Source organism: Corvus brachyrhynchos, unplaced genomic scaffold, assembly GCF_000691975.1.
Source record: "Corvus brachyrhynchos isolate BGI_N302 unplaced genomic scaffold, ASM69197v1 scaffold70, whole genome shotgun sequence".
Taxonomy (NCBI): domain Eukaryota; kingdom Metazoa; phylum Chordata; class Aves; order Passeriformes; family Corvidae; genus Corvus; species Corvus brachyrhynchos.
This window is the reverse complement of record NW_008236217.1, coordinates 1,885,041-1,898,315: the sequence shown is the minus strand read 5'-3', so window position 1 is coordinate 1,898,315 and position 13,275 is coordinate 1,885,041. Positions and strand designations below refer to the sequence as shown.

General features: G+C 40.1%; 1 protein-coding gene across 1 annotated transcript; it reads left to right on the top strand.

The window, feature by feature from the left end:
* NTPCR (nucleoside-triphosphatase, cancer-related) lies at nucleotides 1-12,085 on the top strand (the record flags this gene model as incomplete). The annotated part of the gene is made up of 5 exons (XM_017744821.1): nucleotides 1-46; nucleotides 2,241-2,403; nucleotides 3,477-3,579; nucleotides 6,247-6,456; nucleotides 10,796-12,085. Coding segments are annotated over 5 exons (591 nt in total), but the record flags the coding sequence as incomplete, so codon positions are not given.
* Nucleotides 12,086-13,275: the final 1,190 nt, after the last annotated feature.

The window sequence follows — 13,275 nt, the reverse complement described above, 5'->3', positions numbered from 1 at the left end:
GTTCCGCGGCTGCAGGCCCGGAGCTCCCCCCCTCCCCCGTGTCGAGGTCAGAGCTGTTGCACTAATTATTTTTTTCCTAATGAAATGCCACTTTACGTCTCCATCCAGTCTTCCAAGGCACGTACTTTTCCAGGCGCTGCTGCTTTGTCCCAGGCTTCTGCCCTGGAGTTCAGTGTTGGGGGAAAAAAAACCACCTCCTGGACAACTTCAGTATAAACTGCTTCAGTATAATCTTGCTTCAGTATAAACTGCAGCGATTAATAATTTCCGAGAGCTCATCCTTGCTGTAACTTAATTGTAGTGATTTAGCACTTCCCCGCCTCAGTGAAGTGCAGGTGTAGGTAATAATTGGTGTCCCAGATGGGCAGGCCTTGATAGGAGCAGGGGAGTAATGTGTCATGGTAAGAGAATCTGATTATTGCGGAGGCTGAGTGGGACATAGTATGAGGGTCAAACTCTATGGTTGATAAAGAAATTAACCAGTTATTATGATTGCAGAGCTTTCCTTTGTGGTGTGGGAGTAAAGCAGTGGGCCGAGTTCTTCTTTTTGTGAAGCTCTTGCAGGTGCCTGTCTTGACTGGAATTAGTTTTAAATGCTGCTGCTAGGCTGAGATAGGAATACATTCCACCCACTTCACACTGACTTTCCGTCCACTTGAATAAAGGCAGCCTTTCAGGAGATGGAGAGGTTAGGGCTGCTTAGGTCTTCTCTCTCTTCATTTATCTGAAATTGAATGTACTGTTTTGTTTAGCTAAGTGTGTAACTTCAAGCTTTCTTAAACTTAGTTTGTATCACTCTAGCTTTGTTTGGCAGTTTACTGAATGAATCTAAACAAATTAGAGATAGCAAATCCACTTAGTAAAATTAGTATAAATTCACTTACAAGAGACAAGGCCTTGAAAAGATGTTAGATACTGAGGGTGCCACATTTGTCATTTTTTTGTTGTTCAACTGCCAGGAAGCTCTCTTCTTCAAATTTGAAAAGTTTGCTGAAGGGTTTGACTAGTTGCCTTTGAAGCCACAGAGTATTTTGTCATTGGTATTGACTGTTAGGAAAGCAGTTCCTATATCTGCTTAAAGTCTAAAGTAGAAATTTGGTGTGTTCATGTTGAGATGATTTCTGTTGGCATCTTTAGGCATCTCACATTTGGTCTGTGCTCCTCATCTCCAGGAATGTGAAGGTTTATTTTGCAGGATTATTTTCTATCATCTGAAGTTTTTAGAGCAGTGATTAAAAAAGAAGTGGTGGCACTAAATTTCATGAGAGGCAATAAAGGTGAGTTTAAAAGGAGATTGTTGAGGGATGTACTTGTACAATGACAAAGGAGAAAAACTGTAAGGCTGTGTGGAACATTGTCCATGTTCACATTGTAAAAGGTACGTCAGACTGTGCAAGGATATCTCCTTGTGGCGAGAGTTTTAAGGACCTGTGTTAGGGTAAGAAAATGAATTATAGGGTCAGAAGATAATTCATGGAAAAAGGGACTTGAAGAGGTTTAAAGGAGTATCAGCTGCGAGGCCAGACCAGGTTGCCTAAGGCTTTACCCAGTCATGTCTTGAAAACCTTAAAGTATGTGAAGACTGCACAGCCTCTCTGGGCAGCCTGTTTCATGGCTTCATTGGCTTCACAGTAAAGAAGCTTTTCTCTGTAACTAGTCAAAATGTCTCTTGATTCAGTTACCAGAAGAAACATTTTTCTGTTGTTGGGACTATGACTTGGTTGAGTGCTTCTGATTTCTAGGACGTCAGTGGAAGTAGCTTGTCCTTTGTGCCAGTTAGGCATCTGGTAATAGCAGTCAGCTTTGACCTTTTGATCTAAAAAGGGGGTGAAGTTAGCTCTGTTCTTAAAAGTAGTGAATATCAGTGGTAGAAAGGGAGATTCATCAGTCAGTCTTCCAGCAAGCTTGGATATTGGTTTTGTATCACATATGTACCTGCCTTGTAGTAAGCTTTGAGGCCTGCTCATGCATCATCTAAGCTAACAAATTCATGGGTAGCTTGGGATATTTGTACCACTCTGTTGTGACTTCTTAAAGACTAATAAAACTTTACAGTGTCAGTACAGGATGAACTTCAAAAGATGCTTCTGTTCTTTCCTACCATTTAGAAAAAGTAATTTGCAAACTTCAAAAGTAATCAATGTTCCCACTGAACTGAATCATTACTGTGGCATTTAAAAAATGGGCTTTTAGTGCAGAAGATTAATGCTGTGTTCTTTTTTTCCCTTCTTTATTTTTAGGGGTTGGAAAGACTACTTTGATCCAGAAAGTCACTCAAGCTCTAAAATCCTCAGGTGTTCCCATTGATGGATTTTACACACAGGAAGTTAGAGAAGGTGGCAGGAGAACAGGATTTGATGTTGTCACTCTGTCTGGAAACCGAGGACCTTTATCTAGAGTCAGGTACTGAAGTTTTAATAACTATAAGCAGCTTATTGTTTTATGCGTCTGCTCCAGTCCTTTGGCATGTTAAATGCTCTTTCTTAAGGTGATTTCCAGCACACATGGCTTTCATGGTCAAGTTCTTGCTTGGTTTTTGTGTCCTGGCTGATACCTATATTGTATATGTAGGCAGTGTCTCTGTTGCACAGTGAAATATTGAAAATGTGCTAGGCAGGGGTGTTCTCCCTTACTGGCTATTTTACACCAGATAAAGAGGAAGTACTGCTGAGCCTTTTGCTGTGAGACCAAGTCCCTTTGGGATACAGTTAAGTAGCTTATTGTGGGCAGGGAGGAAGATTTTTGTGTTTCCACTAGCTGATTTATGGAGACAGAAGTGGAAAATGAAATTGCATATAGCATTGTTTTAAAGAACATTTGACTGGTCCACAAAACTTGCCTGTGAATTTTAAGAAAAAAAGGGTTTCAGAGCCCCAGAGGAGGGCCTCTGAAGTGCAGAGTGCCTCTCATTCTCTCCTGATTCACTAGACTTAGATTTTCATACTTAGTGCAAAACTTAGTCTATGTCCAGTGTGACTTTAGCACCTCAATCACACAGAGTTGATGTGATGAAATAATTTGCATTCTGCTAATAATGGAGGTTCACCTAGCACAGTGTGGTACAGCACATGCAAACTGAGTATTTTTCCAAGGTTTTGCAGCCCATGCTGAGATGATACTGCTGTGATGCTGTCTGTAGTGTCACATTACAAAATTCAAAGATCTGAACTGCAGGCATGAGTTTTGATTTCAGTGTAAATATGCCTGCTGACTTTTAAGTGCAATTGTCCTTCCATACACTGTTGAAATTTGAGCTTGCCTAGTTGTGAAGGATGCATATGGTATATTTATTATCTGACAGCAAGCTATCTGCAGTATGACTTACTGCATGGTTTAGAATTTCTTTGCCTTCCTTTTAAAGAAGAGTTAAGGGGGTTTGATTTATTTGGATAACTTCTTTTAAATTCACTTGAAATGACTGCAGTGAATTCTCACTAAACTCAGTACTTAGAAGGAATTGTGTATCTCTTTTTCAGCCCCAGTTCTGATTCTTCTGCTTCAAGACGTGAATACCGGGTTGGACAATATGTTGTAGACCTTGTTTCATTTGAGCAGTTGGTTCTACCTATGCTGAGAAATGTGAGTATTCTATGAAAGCTGCTGATAAATGTATGCTTTATGATAATCAGTGTTATTGGAAGGCCCTTCTACAGAGCTAGATTTTGATATTAATTAATAGCCTGTTTCTTGGGTATTGCTGGTTCTGATTGACTTCAGGGTTAGGAAGCTGGGGGGGCAAATCTGGCTTGTTCTCTTATCGTTATTGTGGTATTGGAGAGATTGCAGTCATGTAAGCAGGACCTCCTTGGCCTGAGGAGGCAGCAGGAAGGAAGCTTCTTTCTATGCCACTGTCTCACACTGGAAAGCAAACAAAACACACTAGTGGCTTACCATGGAAAACTGGATGGAATCAGTGGGTCCAAAAAAAGTACTTTTGCTGCTGCTCTTCTTTCTTTTTCCCCGTCGTCTTCTGATTCCCATCTTCTTACAGTAGAAGCATTTGTTTCTTGAATCCAGTGGGTAGAATACCACTGTATAAATACCTGCAGATGGATAAGAGCAGCCTGATTATTTGGGATTTAGCCTGCTGCACAAGGAGTGCTCTGGCTGTGATAAGACTTTCCACACAATCTTTTTCCTATCCTTTCGCTAATATTCTGTCACTACCTTTTTTCTTCTCCTTCCTCTCTCTCACTCCAACCTTTCCCCTCTCCAAAATTAAATAAAAACAGATCTTATTTTGGCAATAACATGCCACAAACAGTGTGCAGCAGCTGCTGAACTGCACTACTAAAAAAATCCTGTTGTGATTTTTCTACACTGCCAAAGCTCAAGGGGACAAGGAAGAAGGGATTTTTTTGGTGAACTTAGAACAAAAAAAACCAAAGAGGTGCAAGGAGCAAAAATAAGATCAAGAATCTGATTCTTGTTTTTGTCAAAGAGCATTGAAGTCTGAGAGTAGGGAAGCAAGGATGTTGGGCAAGGGAGAAAGAAAATAATAATAAAATGGGACAACTTTTATATGTTAAATTTCACTGTAACCATATTTATGATGTTAGTAAATAGAAAGATAGTTTAATAAAAAATACTTCATGAGGCCAGTGCTGTACTTGGAATCCATTTACCACTGAATTAAGATGAAATCCAGGAGAGATCTTCCTAGAAAAGTGCTAGGAGTGTTGAATTTTTTCCATACTTACACAGCTTTCTGCAACTACAAGAAAGTGAAGAACTGGGGTCAGCAGAGTCGCACAGTGCATGTGCTGCTTATCAGTTTTGTGGGAATGTGGTCGCACATGAAGATGGCCCAAAATGGAAGAGGAGAGGGGGGAAGATCAGAGAACTGAAACAAGGAGAGACAAATGAAGAGTGAGGGCAGGAGAGTCATAGGTATGTTCTAGTTTGATGAGAGAGCAGCACAGAATGGGCACGTGCCCATTTAGACTTGAGGACAGATTCAGCTCTTAAGGCTTTGTTCACTCCACTGAGAATGGAATAGATCCTGCAGTGGAAAATCTCTCTGGTTCTGCAAACTTTATCAGGCAGGACTGAGTTTTTTCAGGTTTTTTTCAAAGCAAAATACTCTCTTCCTCAATATGTGACCTAGTGACTAGTATTGGCTTTTTGGCTCACTGATCTATGAAAGGATTTTAGATAAAACAGCTACTCAGTAGGGACTTAGCTTGAAAGGATTTTAGCATGCATGTTATGCAGTTCTTTCACTTTCCCAGAAGCAAATACTTTGCCTTCACAAGGGAAGATATTTCAATTTTTCTTTTTTATTTTTTTAGTTTTTGTATAATATGGCTTGTATTGGTATGTATTCATGGATCTGTAATGGTTTTGAATTGAGTTGATTTTCTCCTCACTTCTATAAATAATGGAGTACCGTTCTCAGTCACTTTTACCAAAATAGGGTAGGCAGTGCAGTTGAAGAGTTCCTCTGCTTTGTGAGCTTCCTTTTCCTCAGTAGCAGTCACCCTTTTCTTCTCCTGGACTTCCCTGCAGCTCTAACAGCCTGCAGCACGGCACTGTTTGGCACAATACTTCATGAAAAAGCAAACAAACCACAAATGTGGTTAACTGTGTCTCTCCTACTATCCAGTGGCTAGGACTATAAAGTAAGGTATATCTCAATATATATCTAATGTGAGAGAGGTTTGCAAATGGCTTGGTTGTTATCCAGACAACTTTGAAGAAAGCCAGTAGCTCTGAGTGAAATGCTCCATCATTGCAAACTACAAGAGGAGAAACTTCCAAATATAGATTTAATGGAAGTCGTCTTTTTTTAGATACCTGTTTTGTGTGACTACTGATTACATAATTAAATGTAATCACTAAATGCATAATTCAGTGAGAAGAGTAAAGTTTTAAAAAATTGCTGACCCTCAGAATGATTGAGAGCTGCTCGTAGGCAAAGTGCAGTTCTTAATTGTCAAGTAGCTCATATGGGACCATGATGAGAATTCCGCTTTAAAGGAAATCTGGTATCATGGATATTTCCTATTGCAGTTGGTATTTATACTGTTTCCATCCTACTAAAAATCTGTCCTAAAAGAGAAATTGTAGATTTATAAGTCTGTCATTTACCAGCAGTATCTTTGGCTTCCCACTTTCCCCAGTATTACAGTTGAATTTATTTCTTTTGGAGGTATTTCTTCTGTCAGCATAGAAATTTGCTTGTTCTTGTTCTGTTGCTTCTTCGAAGTTTTGCTGTTTACAGTCCCTTGATGCACTTTTCCACAGGTAAACCATGGTGGTGATACAGAGAAAAGAATTTGTGTCATAGATGAGATTGGTAAAATGGAACTCTTCAGCCAGGCTTTTATTCAAGCTGTTCGTCAAACGCTGGCTGGCTCAGGGACTGTGGTGCTTGGAACTATTCCAATACCTAAGGGAAAGCCACTGGATCTTGTTGAAGAAATAAGAAGTAGGAAAGATGTTAAAGTGTTCAATGTGAGTAATATTTAATATCCTTAAAGAGCCTTCTGTTCTAGGTTACTGGTTTATATTTGGCTTGGTTTAAAAACTGTTACTGCCAATTGATAGCTGTGGGCAGCTTGCATGAAATAAGTTTTTTAGTTTTTTTCCATTTTATTCTTAATGGGCAGGTGTTCACCTTATTAAAAAAATCCCATTTGGCACTTATTGTAGCAGTCTCACACAGCTGGTTTTGCTTGTGAGGGGCTGCAGAAGTAATGCTGTAGTTGTTTTAAAAGGTTTCTTTGCTGTAGTATTATTGCTGTATAGGTATTCATTATTTCTAAGAGTTAAATCTTTTAAAGTACAGTCAGATTTTTAAGCTTTTTTGTTTTTTTCCAGACTGGCTTGCAGAAATTATGCCAGTAGTTGTGTTCAAGAAAAAAAAAAAGGAAAAAAGGCAGCAGTAGAGTTTTCAGGAATGATAGGAATGATTTATAGAAGAAAGACAGTTGTAAATGGAGTGTACTTTCTCTGGAGTCATTGAACCAGTTTTGGAATTCATTATGTTACTTTTATGTACATAATTTTCAGAATATTAGGGCCTCAAAGTACATTTCTGATCAGGGTGGTTCTCATAAACTTACCACAGCAAAGCATAGCCTGTTCCTAGGAGTGCATGTGTGAGGTTTCCTTAACATGAGTAAGTGTCCTTGATGCTTCACAAAAAGAAACTAAAGGCACCTCTCACTCCTTTGATTTATGTTGTTTCCTATTCAAAGCTGACTTTAAAAACTGCAGTTTTCAAAGTTCCTCAGCTTTCCTTTAATTGAGGGTCCCATCATCATCTTCAATTTCTGTTTTTATATTAAATGCTGATTTAATTATATGCTAAAGCAACTGTAGGAGCAAAGACAAGAGATTATTCCTTTCCTTGTATAAGCATCCAACTCCCTCCATTCCTTTCAGAGATAAACCTCCAGGTTTTTCCACTACCAAGCTGATGTGTGTTCATAGTCAGGCTGTTCACAGAGATGCACATAAATGTAAATTTTGTATGAATTGCTTTACACCGGTAGGACTGGGGAAGAGGGGTTGGAGAAGCCTTGCTGAAAGTAGCAGTCATTCGGTGCTTAGGCTGCACTCATGGCAGGACAGTGGTGCGTGCGTTTGGTCCTCCCAGAAGAGCAAACGGGGCTAGAAAACCTTTTGAGGTTTCTACTGTCTCTTTTTATCAGGTGATACTCAGAGGGCATGGGCTACTCAGCCCTGGGTTTTCAGCTGTATCAGTCAGCTGATATGTCTTTCTCTCAAGCACTGACTGCAGCTAGCAAAAGTCTTTCTGTAAATTTCAATGGAGCAGTGTTTTCTCTAGCTAAAAGATCTTTACTAAAACAATGACCCATCCTGTTCACACTGCTGAGATTAGGACATGCGGGTTTCTTTAATTAAATAGATCTCTCTGGTGAATCCATTAACCAAAAGCATGGATGTGAGATGTGTGACAGACTGCAGTCATTCCCAGGTGTCACAGACCTGCTAAGCTGAAGTCTTGTGCAGGAGAGCATCTGTCTCTCTTGCTCCAGTGACATACTACACGCTCTTTCCCAGCTGGTTAAAATGTGTCCGTGAGCAGGAACAGAACCTGCCCATGGGGAGTCAGAGGTTTTAGTAGCTGAAGTGAATACTGGGTCACCAGCTGCGTTCTTCAAGGGCTGTGGCATGGGGAAACCTGGAGTGTCCAAATAGCTCACAGTCAGTAATTTCTTAACTCACTTGTATGGTGCCTGGAAGTGTACAGAAGTAGGTGGCTACCTTCCAAAAGTATTCTGCCCGCTTTGTCACTTAATGTGGCGTTAGGCTGCATTCAGATAGCTCATCTCAGTTTTTTCATCCTGCTCCTCATGTCACAAGGACAGTGCTGATGAGAGAGCAGCTGTTTGGGGTTTTACAGTCCCTTCTGTCTTGAAAGCATATTTTGTTTGTGTAAATGGGCCCAGATGCCCTAAAAGCATTTGGTCCCAAATGTTTAATTTATATGTTTAGGGCGCTTAGTGATAGGAGCTCTGATATTTAACACATTTGTTGCCCAGTTCCATTTTGCTGAGAGCTAAACCTTCCAGTTAAACCACAGAGGCTCTTTTTGCACTGCCTGCGTCTGTGTAGTTTTGCAGACATGGTGGCATGAATAGGATCAGGTTATCCTTAGCAGCTGGCAGATACTAATTTTCTCCCATTTTCCCATCTATTCATTTTGCTTGCATGAAACCCACTAGTGAAGTGTGGTTGCATATGACTATTAAGAAAGAAAATAGTTAAATGGATAGGAAGGAAAAAAGGTTCCATTTGAACAGATTGTACACGAGTGGTTTCCTTGACGGTATCTTTAAGTTAGGGGAAGAAAGCTTTTGTACTCCGTAGTTGCCTGCTTGGAGTCTAATTTCCTCCAAATTACATAAATGCTTAATATAAGCAGCATCTACAGTTATTTTCAACTCTTTTCTAAAAACATACCCATCTGTTTGTACATTCAGTGCAGATACTGGGAGATTTGTTCTCCCTGGGAAAGCTGCCTGCACAGAATGTCTCCAGATCTTAAGAGGAGACTTATATCTATCAAGCAGCCTTTGTAAAACAGTTTTGAAAATTTCCCAGCACTTGGCACTTTCTCTCTGCTGCTCTCACTGGACTTCTGGCATATAGGTATGGAAAAAGGATAGATAAAATGTAGTATTGTTTTTGTTGGCTGTGAGAGAGTGGGAAGAGCTATTAAATGTGCAGAAGGTCCTTTGAAAGTCAGGATATCAGTACACTTGCTGCGAGATTTAGAGTTTGGCTCATCTGTGCTGTGTGTTGTTTACCTTGGGGTCCCAATAGCCTTACTGAGGAGCATTCTTTGTTGTCTTGCTTTGTTTTTGTGGGGTTTTGTGTTTATCTTATAAAGCTTGGACTGGTTCTCAGTGACATTTTCAGGTAGATCTTTCTTCCCCCCCCCCCCCCCCCCTTTTTTTTTTCAATATCACATTTTCATTAGTCCTATGTTGATCTGCTGTCTTGAATTCAGTGAGACCACTGTCTGTAGGTTTTACAGTGTTCGTTTACAGCACTTGGATAGGATGTGTGTGGCTGTAAATAGTGGTAGGCTCCTAGGGCCAAATTCCTCAGATAGAACTGTCACCTATTTAACAACAACAACAATAATAATAGTAATACTTTCTCCTGTTCATTATTGACTGTAGTACTGGAACAGATATAAACTCTCGTGCTCACATCTTAAATGGAGATATAGGGAGTGCTATGGAACCTTGCTGGTAGGGAGTTTTATGCTGTGCATGGTGTTGTCTCCTTGTCAAACAGCTTTTCTACGACTTTGTATGAATGCTCTTACTTATTTTTTTGGCTCATGTGTCTTTGTCTGATTTCTTCCTGCCCTCTCTGCAGGGATCTGAACAGTGGGGAAAATTTCTCAGACTTTTTAAAATGAAGCTTTTGCTGATGCTTCACAGTTGCTTGTTACCCCTTTACAGCTGCAGTCATCTCCCCAGGTTTTGTTTGAGTGAGTAATGCATGGCACTGTGGGTCACAGGGCTCCGGATCAGGACCCAGTCTGTCAGGAAGGGATAATTTACACACACGCAGCCCCCCAGCTCTGTGCCCCTGGGAGCTGAGCTGACTAGCAAGCACCAGCACTTGTTTGGCAGTTTACAGTCATCTGTACGTACTGGAATGCAGATGAACCCAGCAAAAGACAGGACACCGGACTACATGGATTTTCACATATTCTGGACTTAAAGCCCAGCATTCCCATGGATTGGTCAGCCAAAGGCGTGTCTCAGTGTGCTGCAGAACACCCAGCTGTCTCAAGTAGTCTTATTTCTTTTCCAAGGTGTTTCTCTCCTGTAGCAATAAGGTTTCTCAGAATACAGAGTTATGCTGCTAAGCCTGTTTTAACTTTTTTTTCTTTGCAGATGTTTTTGACTAGATCTGTCATCTTAATAAATACAACTCTTTCAAGTAATGAAGGCATAAGGACTCTATAGTAGGAAAGTTAAATTTGGTAGTTGAAAAGGATTTTTAGTAATGACAAAAGTGCATGCTGGTTCTTTGAGTGATTCTTGTTAGTTACTCAAGCCTTGAATAATGCTGCAAAATACCATGGGTAATTAAATCAAAAAGATCACTAAATATTCAATTGCAGCTTTTGTGGGTTTAGTATACTGTGTTCTCAGAAGCAGAAGAAGGCAGGTGATTGACACTCAACATTCCTGCACTGAAAAAGAAGTGCATTGGAATTTCTGCTTTGATTGTTTTTGAAGTAAACACTGGTGTAGAAGCTATTAATGAAATTACATCATTTTAATTTCTCTTTCTCTAGGTTAGTAAGGAAAACAGAAACAGCATTTTGCAAGACATCTTGGCAGCTGTGGAATCCTGCAGAAAATGAAGACCTTTTGTGTCCTGTAAACACTAAAGCTTTTATTTCAGCAAAACATTACAACATTTTGTGGATGGTTTAGAGTCTGTCCTTCCTGCTTTAACCCCCTGGAGGCTTTACTGGAGCCTTCAGGGTAAAGCAGGGTAAAGCTGGTAATACTCTAAAATGGGAAAATGAGATAACAGGATTGTAATTTATTCAGTTCACTGAATTAAAAAAATTGAACAGATGTGTAGCTAACATCCAGTTCTAATATGGGTGTTTGGAAGTTAAGTGGTCAACTCTGACCCAAGTTACCTCACGTGAAAAAAATTAACTGTAAAATCTGTTTGAGATCGTAGTCTTTCTGAGTGTGTTTGGACTGTTCTGCCTAGAGATCAATTCAGTATCTGGAATACAGGCCTGGTGCAACAGAACAGAACCCTGTCAAAAATGATATGAGTCCTGTCTGGTTTATGTAGGACTATTGTTGGTGACCCAGCTTAGGTGTGTCCAAGTGTGTTTTAGCATGGGTGCTGACAAATCAGCAAGTAGAGGGAATAAGCAGATGTGCTCTCTCTTCCTACCCCCCGGCAACCCTGTCTGCAGTTGCAGTATAAGAAGGGTTATCCAGAATTTCAAGTAAACTTCCTGTAGTCACGAGTGACATTTACAGAATTCCATTTTGGGAGGACAAAATAGCCAAGTCTACCCTCTCTTACATGGCCCAGGCACTAATCAATAAGAGGACTGCATTTTGAATTCATTTTCAGTTTTCTGATGACAATCATGTCCCACACCCCCTTACAAATAATATATATATAAATCTTCAAATCCATGAAGTTCATCAAATCTTGCGTTTTTCATGTTGAATTTGTTAAGTCATGATCAACTTAAAACTGCATTTGTCTGTATTCATATTACAGTCTCTTATGTTTATTGATACTTATGTTTGGGTTTTTTCCTTATTCAATTCTGTACATGCTTAATGGTGAAATAAGTGTTTGAGAGTATTAGACAATGTGTTTCCCTGTGAGGAGTGCAGATGTGTTCAGCAAAAGTGCTGCCAGTTAATCAGCTTTGCATGTTGTGAAAACAGAATTCCCTCCCAGGTGCACACTGTTCATTGTAAAATTTATGGTCATCTCTGGCTGAAGAACGTTGTTAAAAATTCAGTTGTTTCTTAACTTGTTTGTGTTCAGTTCAATGACTGTTAAAATGAGCAAACTATTTAAAGGCATCTTCAAGTATTATTTTGTTGATTTATTTCTGTAAAGCTGACACCCAGAGTTGTATAGGGCTAGATGGGGACAGGTATTTTCACACATGCTCTGCAAACATCTGGGAGAATATATGGAATGTCCTTTTTCTTTCCTGTACTCAGAACAAGGATCTGGTACAAGCATTGCACCTCCACAGGTGGTAGGAGATGCATGCCATGTTAAAGGATGTCATGGGCTCATTCCCTGACTGCCCTGTTAGGACTACCCTTCAGCCCAAATCCATTTGGATGGTAGTGCTGTCTTCATCAGAAGACAGTATTTGGGAAAAAGAGAACTGCTCTTAGGGTCTCCGCTTGAGAATGTACAGCTCCTGGCTGCTTTTTGCAAAATAAGGTTGTGCCCTAAAGACACACTAACCCCTTAATTACTTCAGGCGTTTTACTCAGACAAAACACCTTTTTAGATGTGGAGGACTTGGGACCAAAGTAAACTTTTTCAGGGCTGTGTGCCATAGGTTTTTGAACAGAAACCCCTCTGCGCCTAAGTGTTGGATGCCCTCCTGTTTCAGTGTTAAATCTCTTAAGCTGTAAAAAAATATGCTGCAAAAGAATAGTTCTTTCAGTGACTAAAGAGTTACCCAAAATCTACCATGGTTTTAGTGGGACTGCTGTTGAGTCTTAAATGAGGACTGACCTTTAAAGCTAAATAAAAAATGGAGAGATTTGACACTTCTCTGGTAGAGGCCAAGGAGGGGAGTTCTGTTGGGAGTCAGTCTTCTGAATTCTTTAGTCAGTATTGCTGGGAGATCACTTAAAGTGGTGCTTATTCCCCGTAAAAGTAGATGTACTGCCCTGCATGTAGTGCCATGATGCCTACTGTAGTCCCATCATTTAGTGTGGAGGGGGGGAATGCCCAAACAATTACAGCAAGACGTTTGGGGAACTTTTGATCAGTGCTTATAGTACTTCTATTGTCTCATGGTTCAAACAACACCTTTTGTACTGAGGCTAGATGGTCACTAGAAAATGTAGGTGGATTTTTCCTTCTCTGGAACTGTGAGTGAAGTATCAGCCCTTTTAAACCAATGCATATTTTTGCTCCTGACATCAGTGTCTCTTGTTTTCCGCTACCTATCTCAAGATTGGTGAGAGTCATTAATTTGTTGTTCTTTTTCTAAGCCCATTTTGTCTGTTTCTCTTGGAAAGCACTTCTAGCTCA